Consider the following 21629-nt stretch of genomic DNA (forward strand, 5'->3'; position numbering starts at 1 on the left):
AGTCTCTGTCACCACGAGGCGCAGTCACAGGACAACCTGCTTAGTCTTTTGTCACAGATGCCGGAGCTGCCTGACGTCCTCCACCGAGTAAGTTGACATCAATTAACGATTTTTTCTGACTTAGGAGGAGGATTTGAGGATTTCTTCAGTTGAATTTTCTGCCTTTTAGAACAGTGTTAGAAAAAAAGCTGTTGAAAAGTTTCATTTTTGCAAGCTAGCTAAAATTAGAACATCTCAGCATTTTGTCTCAATTTATATCAACATTAAAACAACACTGTTGTCTAACCTATAGGCTAGTGCTTTGTGTGCCTGTTTCCACATCAATAAAAAAGAGCCACTAACAGTTTCGTATTTGCAATGTTCTAGTTAGCTAAAAATTAGCAAGTCTCTTCAGGACTGACTGCAGTGTGACTGTTTCAAACACCCTTCAGGTTCTAATGGCAACTTCAAGGAGCCGTTGGATGCCCTCATCATCCAAACTGATGTAAGATTATCTTTGTTTCAGTGTCTGTTTTAATAATATTATAGTTAGACATTTTCTTCTTTCTTTACATAAGGTCTTTTCCATTATTCTAAAATTCCATTCATTGCCAATCAACATGTATCTGCAAGGTCTAATAATTCATTTTGTTTTTATGCTTTTTTTTAAGGTGTCTGCCACACCAGCCATTGTGCAGTTGTCACACTGCCTGACACCACGTTTGATTGTGGCTGGTAAGTACAGCATCTGGCTTTGAATGTGAATAAAATATTGACAGCTATATGCATAGTTTGCTAAGTAAGTTTGTTAAGTAAAGCTTACACATACACAAAGCTTACACACAAGTTTTACAGGATGCCCTCTTACTTGCCTTGAATCTAAATTATTTATTCAACAACAACAACAAAAAAAAACATACTTATTATTGAATGTTTATTGTTTTATTTACAGTTCTGACTGTTACATCTTATAGTGCAACTGTTGTATTGTCCTGGTCAAACATGTTTTTTTTTATATTGTCACACTCAAATTTGAAGTAATTGACTTACCTTACTTTGTCATACAAACATAATCAGAAGAGATTGATTCCATTATTTTTGTGATTTCTGTTAACTGATTCTAACTTGTTATATTTTTCTTAGGTCCAATGATGCAGACAAACCAACGCTGGATGTTGAGCATATAAAGAGGTGCTATGTGAAGCACGTCCTTCGTGCTTGGGCTTGCTGTAGTCTTCTCCTCTTACTACAACTTCAACCTTCAGTATCAACATGATGTAGCGTGCTCGCTGGAATTCATTCAAAGGTAGCTTCTTTTTCACATATACTGTACCACAGAGCTTGACTTGATGAGCTTGACTTTAATAACCTGTAGTGATAGCCAATGGTGCCTCTGACACAAGAACAGCAGCTACAAACATAACTACTGCCTCTAGTAATATTGTTGTGGCTGATACTCCTTTTTAACATGGTTCAACTTTCTGCATCACTACATTGTGCTGAACATGCTCTTATTTGATATGTCGCATTCATAGACTGATATCACCTGCCACCTCCTTCTATATTGTTTTTCAGAAGCTGCATTGACATCAATCCTGAGAGGGGCACAAAAGCAAACCGTGAGAAGGTGCAAAGCAAGAAGAGCGGCAAGATGGTCCAGAAGAAGCCAACATCAGTGAATCCGCATGTCAGCACACTCATCAAGAAGATCAGCGACTTCAAGTGGGACTTTGTCTGATATTACACACACACACACGCACACACACGCACACACACGCACACACGCACACACACACACACACACACACACACACACGCACACACACGCACACACACGCACACACGCACACACACACACACACACACACACACACACACACACACACACACACACACACACACAACCCCCTATCTCACCCATTTACTCATTTAAACACTGCGTTGACTTATGTACTTCACTAAGTGACTAAAACCTCAGTGTATTTTCTTATTCAAACTATTGGAATTTGAGATAAAATGTTGCATAATTGTTGACCGTTCACGTCCCTATGCTACACTCATGCAAACTAGACTGCTGCTGTTCTGCAGCAGGTTCATTAAAACAGTTTGATGTTCCTCTCTCATAAAAAACAAAATTGCCACAGTGAGTTAACAAATATTATATGCACTGTAATTTAAATTAAAAATTGTTAATCTTTCGAAAGAACAAATCAAAGTAAGAAAATACACAGGGAGTTAAAGTTGATTCATGTCTAATTTTACTTTTTTTGCACTGTTTTTATTTCAATAAATGTTTGAAAAGGAACTGCATAATGAATATTGTCCTGCTGTCATTTCTTTATCATAATCATTATTATTATTAATAGTAGTAGTAGTAGTATTACAGTAACATTCTGTAATTATCATTAAATACAGGATACATACTGTAGATTTAAATACAGTTACAAATACAAATACTGTAAATATACAGTAATTTACTGAAAAAATATAATCAGTATCTTGTTCTAAATTTACAGCAATGAACTGTAGAATTGTTATATTGTTTTGGGAGGGGAAATGACTCAATTGCTGGCTCTGTTAGATGAAGGAGCACAGCCAAAGAGGCTGTATACACAAAGTTCACATACAGGCAGCTGCGCAGTGTGGTCAACATCCTGTAATATCAAATAACTGGTGATGAAAGAAACTTTGATTAAAAGCAAGTTTATCCCACGCTCAAGCACACAACTAAGTAAAATCAAATACAACAGATCTGACTGTGTGTTACGGTGAAAATAAGGAGAGCCTGAACCCAATTGCAAATTAAAAAAAAGATCAGAGTTTATTACAAAAAACTGAAAATCACCGACAGAGAAAAAACTTAACCGAGGACCACTTAAGCGACTGCTGAGGGAAAAACAACAAAAGATCAATAAAACCAAAACCACGAGGGGCAAAAACTCGGGAATAAACTAAAGCTGTCCAGGAGGAAAAATACTCACTAGTACACTAGAAATACTGAGCGGGAGGCGAGGCAGGTTCTCGTGAGTTGTAGTGAGGTAGTTACAAGTAGTTACAAAAAACATACAAACCTTCACAATCAAGGAGATAGTCTGCCCAGTAGGCCAAGGTTTGACTTTCTTTTCGTCTCCTGTTACTCCCTGAAGGGCTGAGGTCATGTTTGAAGAGTTTCTCAAGTTCAAAGCCACTGAGTCGCTTTTCAGAGTGGCACAGGACAGGGGTCAGCAAAGCAGGGTGTTGCTGTAGTGCAGTAACAAACTTAAGGGCTGAAAGACCATCTTTGAATCTAGTGAAAAGTGAACACAAACACTGTTTCACTGCTGTGTAATGCCAAACGCATTTAAATTATCGAAAGAAAACTGTTAGATGTTCTATTCCCAACAACTACAATCCACCTGTGTGTTACATAAAAAAAAGTTCTTGTGATTTCCACATGGCAAGGTAAGTGTTACAAAATGCATGAATTACACACAGAAACACAGTCACATCGAAGAATGATACAGAGGGCAGGGTTGCATGAGTACTTATAGATTGGCACAAGGCAGGAATGGAGAGACAGACATCACATAGGCTATCAGTCGTGACTGTCTATCAGTGACTAACTGATACCAAATATACATGCCATGAAGCATTTCAAACAAAAATTTCATAGAAAGAAAATCTCATTAAAAATGTGATCTTACCTTTCAATTACAGATGAGTTGCGGTCAATAATATACCATCGGAGGTAGTCTGCCACGATTTCTTTCTTTTCTTCCACAGAAGCCACGTGTCTCAGACAGCCTGCTGTCTGTAACATTGTGCTGTGTCTCATGATAGATTCTTGCAGAGCATCCAATGAAGAAGCATTTTCAATCTGAAACACATAAAAAGACGGTGTCCATCTTGGCGGCTCACCATGAACTCTACCGACGACAACAACAGGCACTTCCGGTTCAACCCCGGAGTTGGTACATTCCCTTTCCGGTTGATGCTTGATATTTGTAAATTTGTTTCGGGACTTGTAAATGTGTTTTGCCGCTTGTAAATTTGTTTTGCCGTTTGTAAAAGTGTTTCGTGTCTTGTTAATTGGTTTTCTGAAATGTAATTTTGTTTTATGATATGTAAAAATGTTTCAATGTTTCATGTTGTCAATAATCAAGTCAAAATTCAAATTGCATCTGGATTCTCTATCTTTAGAGATGTTGATTCCTAAATAAGTGATAGTGTCTTTTACTGGTATATTACAAATAGAAGGGATGTCACATTGTTTAAGAGCAAGCAATTCACATTTCTTTATATTCAAGTCCAGACGCAGCAGAAAAAGTATTTATCAGATCAATAGATAAAGGTATCTGAGACAGATCTTGCAAAAATAATGTTGTATCATCAGCCAGCTGGGTGATAAGCTTTGTAAAAGTGTTTCACATGTTGTAATCTTGTTTTGCACCTCCCGGCCACCGTACTACGGGAGGAACAGCACGTATACGAGTGAATCGCGTGGCACATCGCGTGGGGAATGTTTGGCAGAGGCTTAAATAACAAGGAATCAGGAACACGTGATGGCAATGAGGCTGCTGCCGAGAACCGGCCCCGCCCCTCCGTGCTGCCCTGAGTGAGCGAGGAGACAGAGGTTAAATGGAGGCTCAACAACAATAAATCAAAAACCACACCATAACACTATGACTGCTTTATTAATTAAAGGACATGCTCAGTGCCCATGTGAATCACATTCACATAAAAAATGACTGCATTCTGAATTCAACAAAAATTGTTATTTATGGAGAAACATTCAAGGCACCACAGTGGAATCTTTGGATGACAGAGGTTTGATGAAATGCTTATTCTTAATTTCTAAATTCATCAATCGTGACAGGATAAATCATCACATCATTTACATGTAAACATACAACTGAGTCAAGGACATGTGCAAACAGTTGCCAGTTAGTATGTAGTTCAGTGCAAAAATCAAAGTAACATAAAACCAGTAATGATCATCATCATCACATAATATAAAAAAATGAAATATTAGCTAATAGCTGTTTAGGTCAGACTTTATGGTCCCTGCTAACATTACAGCTACAGTTGGTTGAGTGCATCCCCTTAATGTTAAATGACAAAAAGAGTAAAACAAAGATATTTGTTTTCATCAACACAATATCTGACACATGTTCAATTGGCAGAAATGTTCCTTCATCCTCAAAAGTAACAAAAATGTTCAAAGAGTGCATAAAAAGAATATTTTAGTGAAATAATAAAAATTATATCAGTCCAAAAGTTTGCACCCCTTTTATGAAATTTTGTCATTAATACTTTACAATACTTTGAAAATCCTCCCTTTGCCTTTATAACCTCCTCCATCCTCCCTGGATACCCTCTGAGCAGCTTCTGCATCCTCTCAGGTGTAAGTTTAGACTAGTCTTCGTGGTATATTTGTTCCAAGTCTAGAAAATTGCTTGGTTGCTTCTCCTGTACGACCTTTCTCAAATCTATCCACAGGATAGACTATATTCAAGTCTGGACACTGGGAAGGCCATGGCAAAACTCTCACCTTATTCTTTTTAAACCATTCCTGAATTGACTTTGATCTGTAATTTGGGTCATTGTTTTGTCCTGTCTCTTCATTTTCAGCTTCTAGACTTGTTGTAGGGGGCTTTGCTTTAAAATCTATTGGCCTGCAATCATTCTTCCTTCCACTTTATGCAAAGCTCCAGTGCCCGATGCAGACAGACACCCCCAAAACATCAGCAAGCCTCCCCCATGTTTGACTGGGAATGGTGTTCCTCTTCTCATAGGAGTTTTTTCATACATACCCATTTGAATTATGAACAAATAGTTCAACTTTGATCTCATCAGACCACATAATGTACCAAAACTCATTTGGCTTGTTCACATGCTCTTTGGCATCCTTTGAGGATGCTGCCTTGTGTCTAGAAGTAAGCAATGGCTTCTTGCCTGCTTTTGTCTCAAACATTTTAGACTTGTGCAGGCTGCGCTTGACTGTGGAGATGTAAACTTATATTCAATTTGCCTTTAAGGATTTTTTCTGGTCACCTGCTGTTTGTTTTCTGATTCTTACATAGCTGTAGAGCAAGTTTTCTAGCAGCTTTTTCTTGCACTCCATAGTAGAGTCTTAGTCTTAGTGTCCATGTTTCTTGTCCTATTTCTGGATTATGGTCTTCACAGTTGGTAGTGGTATCCCAAAACGCTTTCAAATATATTTATATCCCTCTCCAGGTTATGAAAGTTTACCAGTTTAATTTTGAGGTCTTCTGAAAGCTGTTCCCCTGCTCCCATTGTTGTTGTTGCACTCAGCAAACTGCATTAACATGTTGGACATTTATACCAACTTGCAAATATAAAACGCAAACCTAATTGAACACACTCGTTGCCACTCATCAAGCATTAAGTGGTGACAATGTATTTTAAAGACCAGACACCTGATTTTAAATATTAAAATTAATTACCTAGAGCATTCATGAAAGGGGATGTAAACTTTTGAGCTTGGTATTTAAGATACATTTGGACTTGGATTCAGCTATTTTCACAATCTTTAGTCTTTAGTGGGAAACATATTTAGATAATTATGGAACGCTATTTTGAAGCTCAACTGTACTATATAGATAGATTTTTTGATATTTCACCCAGGGTCTAAGGGGGATGCAAATTTTGCACTCAGCTTTTACTGCTCTAGCTGTTGCCTATCTTTTGATAGTAATAATCATAGTACTACTTCACACTGTAGAGATGAGTACCATGCACTATTTTGGCCACTGTAACTGTACTGATTACTGTATTCAGTAAAACGTAGTGTGAGTGATTGTACCGTGTAACTCAGTACAACATTGTAGTTAATAATCAGAGTAATGCTGCTGTACTCGGTCATTTCAGGGAGTTGGCTTATTTGATGTTTATCCCTGAGCAGATCCAAGAATGTTAAGTAAGGGCAGGTTGATGGTCTCTCAGAAGTAGTGCTGTCCAACCACAGCGGAAATCATGTGTTTAGAGTTGTTCCGAACAGCCATGCTCAAAGGCCAACTGAAAAAGTCTGGTTTATAATTTCAGACAGTCTCTCCAGGAAGACAGTCATTATGTTGCACCTGTATGTTCACATTAAAAATGACAGAAATAGTTCTGTGAAAAATGAAAAAAGAGAGGTGGAAAGTATAACTGGTGTCTGTTTCACCCACTCACAGCGGAACAATAAGTGGGCGTAGATGTAGAAACAAATATTTCCAGTGCTACATCCTGAATGCGGCCTGGAGCTGCCAGCTGTTAAGGATTAGTGAATACCTCTCAACTGTACACTGGCTGCATGTGAAGCCATTGTCACATATCACAGAAGATGTGACATAGGCGTGGAGGATTATGGAGTTGTTGAAAGGCACATTTTAGGGAGCTACACTGAGTAATAGAAAGTAATGTGATAAATAAATTAAAACTGCTGTTAATGAATTATAGTAATGTAATTATTTTTTCAGCGAGTAACTGATGTAGCTTGAGTAACTGAAATAGCTTGAGTAACTGAAATAGCTTGAGTAACTGAAATAGCTTGAGTAACTGATAGCATTTTTCAAGTTATCCAACATAGGAACAGATGAGCAAGTGGTGACCTAAGCATGACGACATTTGGAAATAATGAAATGGAGTGACTGAAGAGAAGAGTCATGGTTGAAATCAGTGAAGACATTAACTTCATCAAAGATGTAGGTTTTGCCAGGGATCAGTTTAGGGGAGTTGCAGCTAGCAGGTCTTTTCAGAATGTAAGGCGATGGCAGAGCTTTCACTGTGGCATTTGTCCCATGGATTTTCAGCACATTACTGAACACGATGCTGTGCAGAGACACGCTTTCCAAAATCCCGATTTTCACTAAAAAGGGACATAAACAACTGTATTAATTTTACAAATTCACATGTATTCAAAAACAGTTGTTTGCAAAAAAAAAAAAAAATCTAAATTATAAATTGAGAGCTTACTTTCTCCACAAAGATATGTTTTGTTCAGATTGTTCACTGATGGAAATATAAATTCTGAAACAGAAAATTATTCACACATATTACTGCTAAGATGGAGAAACTACAACGTACATCAAGTGAAAAGATCAAGAATTGTTCTTTGAGGCAATGTCGTAGCAGACACTGACCTGTGATCCTCCCGGCCCAACGCTGTCCTGGCTGGTGCACTGGACTTAGCTCCCCTGCACAACACGACCACAGAGAGGTGTTGTAGTACAGGTGGCCACAGCATCTGAATCCTGTCTTTTTAGCATAGAGCAACTCTTTGTCCTCGCTTGAGCAGCAAACCTCCTGGTTATAAAGTAGATATTATTATGAACAATGTGAATATCACCTTAATTGTCAATAACAACATGTTTGCTTGCCGTCTTAACCTAAGTTTGATGAGACTGATATCACTAGGATTATATGTGTTGATGATTTTTGTTTCTTTTGACAGAACTAGGCTAGATGCTTCTCCCTACATTCAGCCTGTGCTCACATAAGAGAAATATATTCTAGCCTTATTTGAAAATCAACAGATTTCCTCAAAACTTAGGATTTTCTTACGAATGATTTTCCCTTTTCTAGGAACATTTAAGGCCATGGATATATTTTTGAAATGGGCACAAGCAATAGAGTGACAAGGATAATTATTATCATTATAACTGATAAAAACCTACCTGTGACTTTTTCAGAATGGATCCACAGCACTGCCCATGCTTGCCCGAGGATGTCAGGTTGTAAAGTGTGCCTGCACAGCACTTCATCTGTGGGTCTTTAATATTGTAGGCTTGAATCCCACAGCAATGACTGTGTTCTACTTTAGGTTGTCTGGATGGAGAAACAGAGCTTATTGTTTATATCAAATCAAGTGAGTAAGATAAGATTGTTGTTGTGAATTCCCCAATTTAAGGAGACTCTTATTGTAAACCCTCAAGGTTCAGGGCTCTTATTGTGAAATTACTAGTACATCGCTGTACTGGAAGTGAGCAGCAACAGGTCACCTGTGCAGAAGTCTACTGATGTAAGTTTATGTGACTCTAGTACTGATCATTTAGCTGAATATGCAGCGTTTCAGAATTTCTGATGAAACAAGAACACACAGATCTATCAGTCTCTGTCACTCACGCCTTCTCTCTCTCTCTCTAACTAATTCAACATAGGCCGCATGTGACAGAATGTCAGCAGTGCAGCGGTTAGCGCCCAATACACAATCATGACAGAAAAAGAGACTTAAAGCCTTAAAAGACACTTTGGGTTGAAGTGACATGTGGAAAACTGAAGTGAAAAATGTAAGACGTTGGAATGTATTTGGTCAAACAGGCACACATGAGTAAGTGATTCTTCGCTATATTGGGTCAAAATAACTCCAAAAGAAAAGCAGAAAGAGCACTGAGCTGCATGATAATCCATTTCTGGATTAATCACCACCTGTCATATTACACAGCCATTTGATTGTTTCAAAATATTAAAATGCTAGACTAAAACATACTGTATATCCTAATTATCATAGCCCTATTAAAGTATGATAATCCACCGGAAAACAAAAGGCATAATTGTAAAAAAAAAAATAAAAAAAAAGTCAAATGTCAGATACAAGCATTTAAAATCCAATTCTTAAAAACCACCCAGACAGACATTCCTTGGTAGAGTAGCTCATGCGTTCTGAAGGACGGCCAGAAATTAAATCAAAGGCGGTGCACTCAAGAATGTTTTCCTGTCTCAGAGACTGAGTGAAACTAGTTACAAAGAATTTTTCCTTGCCACTCCTGTCTGGGTTAGACGGTCCCTCACTTACTTTAAGACACCAAAACAAGTATTTCTCACACACCCATTGTGGAAAACATAATGTCAAGAGGCCACTGTCGGACAATACCAGACACTGTACATACCAGACACCACAGCATGCCAAGCTGACAAAAAAAGGTCTTCTTTTCAACTAACTCCAACCCTAACCTTTTCACCAGTATTTTTACAGACAAGTGTAAACACACATGCAGACATAATTACCTGTGTCCATTGCAGCAGATCTCAGTTTGAGGCTGGTAGATTTCTGTCCCACAGCAGTGTTGTCCAGGTGAGCCATGAAACTGAGAACAACATATTGTCCCTTTAGCTGGGTTGTAAGGAATACCGATCTGTGAACATTTCTCTCCATCTTCTCTATCCTCGTATAAGGCGTTATTACAACAGAGAACTCCAACTTGTGCCAAACCATACGGCGTCTGTCCGCAGCACTTGAAAGAATCAGAGAAAATACAACTAATTGTGTATAAACAGGCACAGACATACACACATTCAAATGCACATATGGGAACATGTGTATGTATAGCTTTTGTCAAAAATCTGAGGAAAAATGCATGTCAGAGACACACAACTTTTGCTAATCTTAATTTCTACATGTAAATGTGTACAATCTGTCTTACCAGGGCATTGTTCTATCATCCTTTAGCGTATGCAGTAAACAATAACGATGCTTACGTTAGCAGGTCTTTTCATCATTTCGATCAAAACCACTCTCACGTACTGTATAAAAGGAGCTGGGTGGAGCTCCGAGCTCTCCCAATGAAGCTGCACCAAAGCAGCAGTTTTTTTGACAGTAACAACTAGGATACATTATTAGCTCTCAAACTAATAAAGAATAATTTGTTTTGATTATTGTAAACAATTGTGTTGTATTTATTTATTTTTTTGCCACACAAAAAAAAAGAATCTGGAAAACTGGTGTGAAAGGATGTGTAGTTTGAGTTTCCCATAGAAAAACAGAGAAAAACTGTTGACCTTTGCAGGAGAAAAAAAAAGCTAAATGTCAGAAGTACATTACTTGATCTATCCAAGGCTTCCGCTCAGATACACAGCCATCACAGCAGACTTGGATACATGGGTTATACACTGTGGGGGTCACATCACATTGACCTAAACAGATGCAGCGGGGATTAGAGGGTGGATAGAGAACAAAGCAGTTACTTCAAAAGGGGAGTCCCATAGAGGTTGTGCGGATAAATGATGGCAATCAAAGATGACTCAGGATATGGGAAATACAAGATAATAACATTTATGGAGCTGTGAGAATTGGCACTTACAGTTTACATTATTATTTCTCAATACAATACTGTCTTTGATCCACTCAAGTCAGAGCCTGTCCTCTAACCTCCGGGGTGCAAATAGTTGGAAACTTTGTGTGGTTTCCTAGTGTCATTCTTTATTGTAACAATATTAAATGAAGGGGTGATGGGAAAAAACTGAAGCAGTAGTGAACTGACAGGGTGGGGAATCTGCAGATTCCATCTCTGTGAGAACAACTTCAGGCAGTCACCCATCTGAAATATCACATCTGCCTGGTTTTACTTCACATACAGCTAACTGAAACACTAAAGATAATGAGGTTCTCCCACTCTTTTTTTCCCACTAATTAAACAGTCTGGTTGGATGATCCTTACTTCAGTGTAGGGATGAGAATTGATGTTACATATCCTCGTGTTCCACATTAATGGTGTGATTTGTACGGCAGACATGTTATCTCAAAGTGGTTTACTGCTTAAAGATTGGGAGCTGCCTGTATCCATGGTGCAAATGCTTCTTAAAAGCACTTTGTCTATCCTTCAGTCATTTCCCACATATGCTGCCCATCTTCCTTGAAATCAATATAGTGAATAGAAAATGTTTTCACATGTCGGTGTTTACAACTATACATGCTTAACTTCTTCAGTGCACAGTAGTCATTTGGTTTTAGGTATGAAGCTGTTGTCTCACAGAAAAAACATCACTCCTCATTATGTGTAGAATTTGACATTGTCCTCATAGGGAAAACAACAGCATTTGTCACTGTTCAAATCTCTGGAACAACCTGTGTTTACATTACCCTAACCTTTAGGGGTTGTATAGTATCAATAATCAACATTGCTTTCTTTTTACACGTCACCACAATCTTTCCCTGATCTTAACCATGTAGTTTTTGTGCCTAAACCTAACCAAATCTTCACAATAGCTGTGGCAGATCAGCAGTCATATGAATATGTTTTCATGTATATTTTAGTAGACTGTTACATCATCTCCATCTTACTTTAACAGAAGCAAGGAAAGACTAAAAGACATGTGCCTTGACACCAGGGCCCTGTTTCAGAAAGCAGGTTTCATGGAAACTCTGGGTTTGTTAACCCTGAGACGAGGGTTTCCATGCCTGGAAGAGAAATAACTAACCTAACCTGCTTGCTGGCAGGATTTCTCAAACACACCCAGTTTCTCCTCCTCGCATGCCTGACAATCCATTTCTTTCCATCATTCATTCAAAGTCGATATCAAAGTAAACATCGGACCGCATTCATTTGCAGAGGTTTATATGAAGTATATATCTTCTGCTTCCAGCGGCACTTTGTTCCCATCAGGTTACAATTTAATAAATATATTTGTATGATTTCAGTGGCATCTATGAAGGAAATTAAAGTTTGCTAGTTAATGTGGTCTAGTGGCCTACGCTGAATAAAATGTAATAGTCTTAATTAACTTTTCAACAACTCAGGCTCTTTCACTGTTGCTGTTGTTTATTAAAGATAATTATGCATTGCCCATTGCTTCATAATCTAATCTTTCTTGTTCTACTTACAGAAAAAACAGAGGTTCTGCTCCTCATTTACCAGTTATCATGGTGAATCACAGTATCTGAGTTTGATTGCCAATGGCTATTTTTTCATTCAACCACACGCACACTTGACTCAGAATCAGGTGTCAAGTTGATGTCACACCCATGGCACCATCAGATAACAACTGACAGACTTTTACACTCCCACGAAAACACATACTGGAGTCATACCTGGGAGGCAGCACCAATGAGGCTTTTTCTGGTTTCTCTCACAGCAGTGAAGTTCTTTGGGGTTGTAACATAATGACCCACAGAGACTTGTTGCTGGCTCATTGCTGTGGATGTGCAAAGATGAGCAAAAATAAACATAAAAACAGTCCACATCATAGTCAGACAACACAAATCAAGGGTTAAATGTTCTCTGTGGTATCTTTGACCATTTAGTAGTGCTGTGTAGCAGTTCTATGAGTAGGTCTCCGTTTTTTTTATCCTGTGCACATGCGCAACGAAGCACATATACATGTACATGCATGCAGTTTGCACAATACACATTCTTGCCAGTAGTATTCCACTGATTTACAGGTGGCACTCATGTGGCAAAAAACACAGCCCTGCACCAACAAAGTCAGATAAGAAGATTGCTAGATAGTAAAGATGTATGGAAACTCGGTTTTGCAAACATTTTATGACGAGGGAAATGCATTCAACATGTCTGTCAGACTTCACACAATTCTGGTATTATTATACTCCAGTATAAGGGTAAAACCTGAGCTCATTGTCTTTAACACTGGTTCAAAATAACCATATATTAGTTTGGGTAGCAACAGAGCAGTTCTATTAAACTAGACTACATCAAAACATAGTACGTGGCTGTATGTAGCCTACACTATAAGCAACTGCTGTAAATTTACAGCCAATTTTCAACACTAAAATAATGTTTTCATGTTTAACAGTTTAGTACTGCAGTTAGCAATGCATGTGGGCTTCTTAATTTCTAGCACCAGGACAGAGGCCGTAAACAGTATGCTGATGTTTTAAATTACAGGACACTACAGTGTTTTTTGGAAATCTTCCAGAAGAGGACGGACAATAGTGGACATGTGCTGTATATTCATCACCATCATTCCGGTCTAGCATCTACAAAATTAAACGGTAAATTAATTAAAATCTTATTTTCTTTGCCTGTGTGGGGGCTATCTTATTGATATTGCCAAGAATGTTTGATATAACGCTCAGGAGTTTGTCTCGTTATACAGTGATGCTTAGATTTGAATAGGCTAGCTGAAACAATATTAGGACTTTGTTTTTTGTTGTTGTTGTTTAATCTTGGTCTGCATCCGAGGAGCGGCACCTGTTAACGAGAGGCCAACATTATTTCTTGCACGGTGGTTAACGATTTATTTCAACCAAACCAAAGGATTTTTGGAACATCGCCTAGAGATAGTTTTGTGTTTTAGAATGAGCTAACGGAATTAAGCTAGTTCGGTGAAAGCACTTGAATCCTCAAGGCTTATAGGGTTGTATTTTTCCGTTTAAAACGGAAAATTGCTGTAAAAATATTGACTTTCTGTACTCTTTGTAAATGCATTTTGTTTATTTCTCTGTCACTGTGCGCTTCACATATCCTAACGTTAGTTCTCCCAACTCTGTATATGATTTGTCAAACCGTTTTGCATCAGCTGTGGCTTTTCTTTCATAATCTTAATATTGCAACTCAGTTAAGGTTAAACATTTCAGCGGTAAGACTGATACAATGGCACTAAGAAGCAGCCAGAAATGATCTTCCTGCTTGACATATAAAACAATTGTCTATAGCCCTGAGAATAATGAAGTTCTAATATTGATTGCATTTAAGACTGATATTTTAGGAAACTGCCAAATTGAGTTATTGTATTATCTACTGTGCCTGTCTACAGTAAACTGTGAGAAGTTAAAGTAATAAGTTAAATAGAATATTATTGTAATTTCCAAATAATCATAAAAATATGCTGCATTTATTTTTTTTTACTGTATTAGACTGTGAAATCATTCAACAGTTTGAATACAGAAATATACTGTATTTCTGATTTACAGACTACTACTGTAAAATCATTTTATGGATGAACACCGTAAAAAAAACGTATATTGCTGCTGTCCCTGCTGCCAGCTCTTTACTGTTACTTTACAGGGAAATTATTTACAGTGTATGGTCAGATCTTGATTTTATAACTGTGATATCTAACAAAATCACCAAACACATAAATTAAAGACAAAGACTGTGCTGTGATTTTGACTATATTTACAGTATTTATAGAGAAAGTTAGAAGAGACAGTTAAGTTATTTTTTCAGGCTTTTGTCTTTATTACTGTTATAGTGAGAGAGAGATGGGAAAATTGGGTAGAGAGACATGTCGACATGCCGTTCAGAAGCCGATGGCTTCTCTCTCAACCCTTTCTCTCCTGCTTTCTCTGCTCTGTGTGGCTTATGTTTAGTTATTCCTTTGCCTCCTTTAGTAATAATGATACATGTAATGAAAGTAGTTTATTTGCTGTAATGGAGGCAAGCTCAGTGTATTGGAACTGCTCTGCTGCTTCCCTGCAGCTCCCAAGCAGTCAGGAAACCAGAGCAGCTTGGTAGACTGCTTGTAACAAGAGGTTTAGCCCTAAGCCCCCAGTTGGTATCCATACACGGTCCAGCCATGAACCAGGTTTATACCTGGTTCATTTGAAAAAAACTAACCGGCAATGTGCTAAGTTAACAAAACTGCAGGCTCTAAACATCCCCCTAATAGAACCTGTTTGAGCGAGAGGCACTAGCTGACCAATGGTTGAAATATCATCAATCATTAAGTCAGTCAGTAAATCAGTCAGTCATTCCAGATTATAGGGTTGTAAAATCCAGATTATAAAATTGTGTGGGTCTCAATGTGATACTGTAGTTAAAACCTTTGGTTCACTTACCATTGGGGCTGAGTTGCAAGATTCTAAAATAAAATACAAAAATGTTTATGTCTCAAACGGCATCAATAAGGCTTTAATTACACCAAAGTTTACACCAAATAAATAGATTTAAACAAATAAATAAATGGTAAATGTGTGAGATTATTGTTATAGTGCATACATTGTTTTGGGAATCTTACCTCACTTTTATGAGTGACATAAGCTGATAAAGGAAATAAAAGTTTGTTTTCTTACCTGCGGTTCAACACCTGTGGACATAAAACACAAAATATTTTGAGTGCATGTGCACCAGCATACCCCAGCAGAAATTTCAACATTTCTTCCAACTAGACAAAATGTAATACAAGACCATATGTGAATGACTCACACTCATCCACATTTGCCTTGTCTACTCTCTGAAAACTAGACCAAAAAAACACCTTACCAAAAAAACTACTAAAATATTAAACGCACTCAGTGACTCACCTGCCTCTTCTGCACAGCAGCTGGAATTAATGTGTCGTATTTCAAGATTTTCATCAATCAAACAGCAGCACTCAGTCTCATTGTCATACTGGTCATGACCACAGCACTGGTGGTGACTGGAGTTCCTAGCCAGGATCGTCTTGTTGTCAGTTGAACCACAACACAGCTGATTGTCCACATCAAAAGAGTCTGTGGAAAAAATAAGTGTACTTATGGCGCAACTGACATGATTCAACTTTACTGTGATTCTATCTTACACACACTTCTTGTAAATACTTATGCTTTGTTTTGCCAAAGTTTAAAGGTGGGTCTTGTGATTTTTGTTGCAGTTCTACTCACCATTACCACAATTTTGCATCTTTGGCCCAGGTTTGGCATCAATAGTTGACTGACTGGATGATTCCATGACTGGGTTGTTGGGGTTCATTGACATATTTTCCATTACAGACTGCGGGATCTGAGCTGTAAAGGCAAAGATGAAGTCAACATACCAGTTCTATGATTTTCATAAAATGTGAGTTGCGTGAATGCCCCCACATGCTGAAATATTTTCATGTCTCATCTGAAAATTGACAATCATGACAGAAGTGCTAAAATTTTTGGTTGTGAATCATCAACGGAAAGTAAGAAATTTTTGCAATGTAACATCTACAAACCAACTGATTTGAATGCAGCATGGAGTTATAGAAAACACCAGCCAACATACATATATGAATATGCATATACTACATGGGCATATATGCACAGTATTGTATCTATTTTTGGTTAAGTCAGAAAAAAAAACCACCAGAACAAAAGCCAAAGTTGTTTTCTGCATAATTTTTAAAACATGACAACAGTGCAGATGGAGTTAAAGAGCTGTGACTCAACAGGCATCCATTGCTCTATCTGACATTCCTCAGGACTAATATACAGTCAAATGTAAATTTCAACTAAGGTTTCAATAATGTGTCAAACTGACAATAGATCAGTCTGACACAGTGTGACGTGTTAAACTTGTAAGACTGTATCACGCAGTGTATAGTGGCCTTAAGGGTTACCCTTCAGTTGTACCTGTGTCCTCTACACAGCAACCTGAATTCATGTGTTGTATCTCAAGAACTCCATTCATCAGACAGCAGCAATGAGTGATGGTGTTAAACTGGTTATAACCACAGCACTGGTGGTGATTGGATGTCCTCGCCAGGATCTTCTTTTTATGAGTCACACCACAACACAGTTGCTTGTCCTCATCAAAAGTCTCTGTGGAAAAGATCAGTTTGGTTCTTTGAACTGTATCACTTTAACACCCCTTTACTTTTTAACCCCTGCAGACCACACGTGTTGAACAGAACACATGTTGCATACACTGTGGGAATGGTAGAAATTACAATGACAAAGCCTAAAAAACTCTATTTTGTAAGTGTACACTGCATGTTTATATGATGTTTTAATTCCATTAGGTGTGTCTAGCTCCACTCACCGTTACCACAACATTGGGCCTTTGGCACAGGTTTGGCTAAAACAGTTGACTGACAGCACATTTCATTAAGTGGGCTGTAGGCGTGTAGTCCACAGCAAGCTGACACCTTTTCACCCAGACCCAGAATAACTTTACCTGTAAGAACAGAGATCAACTGAAGAGACAGACACCAGCACCAACAACAATAAAAAACATCCAGTGAGCAGCAGCAGTATTATGTATATACTAAAATGGTGACTGGTTGTATTTGTTGAATTAGATATTAAACAGATTACTGATAGCATAGATAGTTGATGAACCTCTTTCCACAGGAAACAGAATTCAGCATTCAATACCATGTTGTTTAGACCGTTGACAACATTCACTTGTCAGTCATGGAGTTCCACAGAGGATTTTTATGTGAATTGTGTAGTTCTGCATTCCTTGTATTCATTTAGGTTACATAATACATACTTTCATTTTGATGACAAAATCATAAAACCACAAAAATAGCGGATTAGTAACACAGAGATGCTCTTGGTTAATTTCTTCATTCAACACATGAAGGGACCTTGTATCAGGCTCTAAAACATTGGTATATAATTCTGTATATTGGTTATTTTCACCTGGTTGGATTTGATGACATCATTGGGTTATCTTTAACCGTGTGAACTGATCATGTGTTTAATAGATCACAAAGTTAGAGGATCAAGTGTCCATATTCCCTACTTACACTTTAAGCATCATACTGCTGTTTAAAGTCGGTTACGATGCAATTATCACATTGTCTCCTGCTTTTTATAGAGACAAGTCTGCATAGATTTGTTGCTGATGTTTGAGGAAGAGCGATGTTGCAACAAGTTGCAATCCAGGGCAAATGCCAACTGAAGCCTTTTTCTGTTCTTCGTGCTATTAAGTGCTTTTATTTATTTTATTAAATTCTCTCACTTTTCACCACATTTAACATCTCATTTTTTTTGAATAATCACAGAACCAACATTCCCCTTTCTGGCTGGTTTCACACAAATGTGTGATCATTACCTTTACAACAAGTGGCAGCAGTAGGGTTGAAAGCCAGATCTCCACAACATGACAGCCCTGCCCCTGGATGAAGTCGATTCTCACAACACACAGCCGCGCGGATGTCATACTGCATTCCCTTGCAACTTTTTCTACAAGACACAGATACCATATTCCATGCTGTTATCACTCACATTAGCATTACATAGACATCACATTAAATACATACGAAATAGTTATTTTACAGTTCCTGTAATGTCAATGTACATCTCACTTATCCTTTGCAATACTGCCCTCTGATGGACTTCAGTGAAAACACTCTCAACTAGTTACCGAGGTCCCCATAATATACAGTACATATGTACAGTATTTACTTGTACATACAAGTATTTCCTTGCTGTGCCTGTGAACGTATCACAGAGGAGAAAACATGACCTAGTCGACCACCACAAATTGTCAGTAATGTTGAAAGCCAACTAAACTAAACTAACTAACATTGTGTCGACCTTTAGTCATACATATGGCATGGATGTTTAATGTTTAGAGCACCTCCATTTTTTGAATAATGTAATGTGTCAGTGTACTCTGAAATTAAATCATGGAACTAAAAGTTTTGAACAAACAGTACCCATGGAATTTTGTCCAGTTCAGTTGTTGTTTCTACAATGGAAATCATATATGGTTCAGACAGTTAACCCCAACACTGTTGCAGAGGTACCCACGAATGTGTTGCACTTGTAGTTGGCTTTGCTTTCACATTCTGTCCAGTTTATCCCAAGCCGGCTCCACAGGGTTTAAGTCTGGAGAATGTGCCAAAACTTTCTTTGTACATACAAAGGGTTTGTAAGTCATCAACATTTCTCTCAAAGACTATTTGGACTAGACAAACCAAACTTTTATATATCAAACCTAACATTAAAAGATCATTACATGTTACATTTCATTCACAAGATTTATTTGAATGGAAAAATTTAGATGTTACATCTGACTCCAACCGACGGTTTGCGACATCAAAATATGCATTAATTCACAACAATATTATATCAATATCGATTTACTTAATAATGTTAACCAAAGAACAGTTATTGAGTTTTGTTTTACATAGGTCTACCTTGAGTCAAAATAGGTACAGCTTATTTGTTTTATTTCTTATGATAAACTTTACAGGCAAATATATTAGAAGGGCCATGGGAGGCTAAGAAAGTCATTCCCAAAATAACATGTTTGTATTCTGTTATACGTTAAAAGCAACAATTAGGAATTATTGTTGCCTCTATTGTGCTATGGGACAAAATCAGCTGTATATATTGCCCAATTTTAAGAGAAAAAGTTGAAAAATACCATTGTGTGGTCTGTTTTGATATGGCTGCTTAGCTTGGAGACATTTACCTTTACTTGTTGCAACCGTCCCCATCCTATCAGCCATGACAAAACATCATGTTCTACCTAAATATACTGAACTTGAGACACACTAACCATGTCACTTAGAAGTCAACAAAACAATGATTCAAATTAAGTAAGTTTTGATTAATTCAGACAACAGCTCAGGCAGTTTGACAAAAAATGTGACTCATGAAAAATACCCCAAAACTGTCTTCCTGGTGGGGGGAGGGTCTAACTGAAATTGTGCAGTAGGAGTTGCATCACTCTATTTCTAATATAATTTTTTTTTTTATTATTTCTTTGTACCATTTGTGGTTATTCACTGGACTTGGACTTTTACTGGAAAAACAAAAAAATTGGGGTTTTCTAAAACTTGTAGTGTATTTTGTCCATGTGGATTTCTAAGCCTGATGATACACTACGGGGAAGCTCATAGGGTCATTGGAAACATAAGGATGGTTCTTTTGGTAACTATTAATAGGCCAACTTGTATTGCAATACAGGCTTCAGGATTTGGGATATCATGGCCCCAAAAGTTGTTGAGATTTTGACCTGGGGCATTAGGTCAGGAGTTATCAAAATCAATCATTAAGAATAATCCTCCAGATTCACTAGACTTGTCTGTTCTTGTAAGCAGCTTTGCTGACACAATGCTCTCCTTACCATAACCTGAACCACACACGCGCGCGCGCGTACACACAGTGTAAAGAACGCTCAAGGCAAAACTCACCGGTAGTTGCAGTCTAGTCTCTTAGAAGCTGCGTCAGTGCCCACGGGAGACTCTGTCAAAAAACACAATAGTTTCAAAGAGTTATCAGGTAAAATCTGTTCATGCAATCCACACTTTTTTTTTTGTTTGTTTGTCTTTGTTAAAATACAATGACCTAATTGACACGTCACGTTTAACTGTTTATCTGTGTGTAGCCATCCACGCGTGGATACAGTAGGAAATAGGATGTTTAGTGTAAGTGGTGATTTCCAGTTGAGGACCGGTCTCAAGCGCTTCTCGGCCAAGTTCAGGGGCAGAAGTCAGGCAATAAAAGAAAGAAAGAAAAAAAAAAATCTTCGGAGGTTTTATGACCTTGAGACGTGCTGCGTAAAACCCTCTACCATCTCCATCTAGTGCTGGTGACTCAGGTCACACACAGGCCTATATATTTCAAAAGGGGAGCTCATCGTGCAGACAATTAGAAACTGTACAAACCGCAAGACTAAAGAAACCTCAGAGACAGCAGAACTAGGACATTTCTACCCGGGATTCCACCACCTTCAACAATCTTCCCACGGTCACTGCAATCGGCCTCTCTTCTTCTCTCTCTCTCTCTGTCACTCTCTCTATCTCACACACACACACACACACACACACACACACACACACACACACACACACACACACACACACACACACACACACACACACACACACAGTAGCGCACAATACTGAAAGTAGTTTAAGTAGCATCCCAGCAAAGGAACGTGGAAAAAGAACAAAGAACAAATCCACCAGGGAAACTAACAGATTTAGAGATCAAGTGTCCCCTGTGGCTGGAGATTAATCAAGGAAACTGGATGAATTACTTACCACACACACAGGTGAAGCCGCAAATCAGCCACCCTAAAAAGAACGTAACCAGATAATTATAATGTTGATTATAAACTGTCACTGATGTTATAAATTCCATCATTTGTTGAGAGGTTCGCCCACAGCCTACCTAATCCGAGAACCCAAAGCGGAGACATCACGGTTTATGGAGCATCTGCCAGTCTGCTGCACCAGAGAGTGTGATCCAAACACATTAAATAAATACACTACCAATAGCCACGCCCACATGATAACATCTAAAA

General features: G+C 38.1%; 1 protein-coding gene and 1 long non-coding RNA gene across 2 annotated transcripts; both read right to left on the minus strand.

The window, feature by feature from the left end:
- Positions 1–4633: 4633 nt before the first annotated feature.
- On the minus strand, positions 4634–8234 carry LOC130167906 (uncharacterized). Its single transcript, XR_008827341.1, has 3 exons — positions 8103–8234; positions 7936–7989; positions 4634–7828 (listed from the first exon to the last, which is right to left on the minus strand). It is a non-coding gene; the product is annotated as an uncharacterized LOC130167906 (long non-coding RNA).
- A 2531-nt stretch (positions 8235–10765) lies between these two features.
- si:ch211-195m9.3 (galaxin) lies at positions 10766–21524 on the minus strand. Its single transcript, XM_056374212.1, has 11 exons — positions 21497–21524; positions 20515–20566; positions 18423–18553; positions 17403–17537; positions 16994–17182; positions 16280–16402; positions 15941–16129; positions 15710–15723; positions 15476–15498; positions 12767–12870; positions 10766–10872 (listed from the first exon to the last, which is right to left on the minus strand). Exons 1-11 carry the CDS (start codon positions 21522–21524, stop codon positions 10766–10768), a joined length of 1095 nt encoding a protein of 364 aa, XP_056230187.1.
- Between the last annotated feature and the right edge of the window lie 105 nt (positions 21525–21629).

Source organism: Seriola aureovittata, chromosome 4 (genome assembly GCF_021018895.1).
Source record: "Seriola aureovittata isolate HTS-2021-v1 ecotype China chromosome 4, ASM2101889v1, whole genome shotgun sequence".
NCBI classification, from domain to species: Eukaryota; Metazoa; Chordata; class Actinopteri; order Carangiformes; family Carangidae; genus Seriola; species Seriola aureovittata.

Bases quoted from the DNA above. Each gene is read 5' to 3' on its own strand.
- si:ch211-195m9.3 (XM_056374212.1), bottom strand. From the start codon at position 21,524: ATGTCTCCGCTTTGGGTTCTCGGATTAG. The intron at 16,130-16,279 runs GTGAGTAGAACT...TTTTTTCCACAG, and splicing joins GATGCAAAATTGTGGTAATG to ACTCTTTTGATGTGGACAAT. The intron at 10,873-12,766 runs GTATGACTCCAG...GCATCTGTTTAG, and splicing joins TCATTGGTGCTGCCTCCCAG to GTCAATGTGATGTGACCCCC.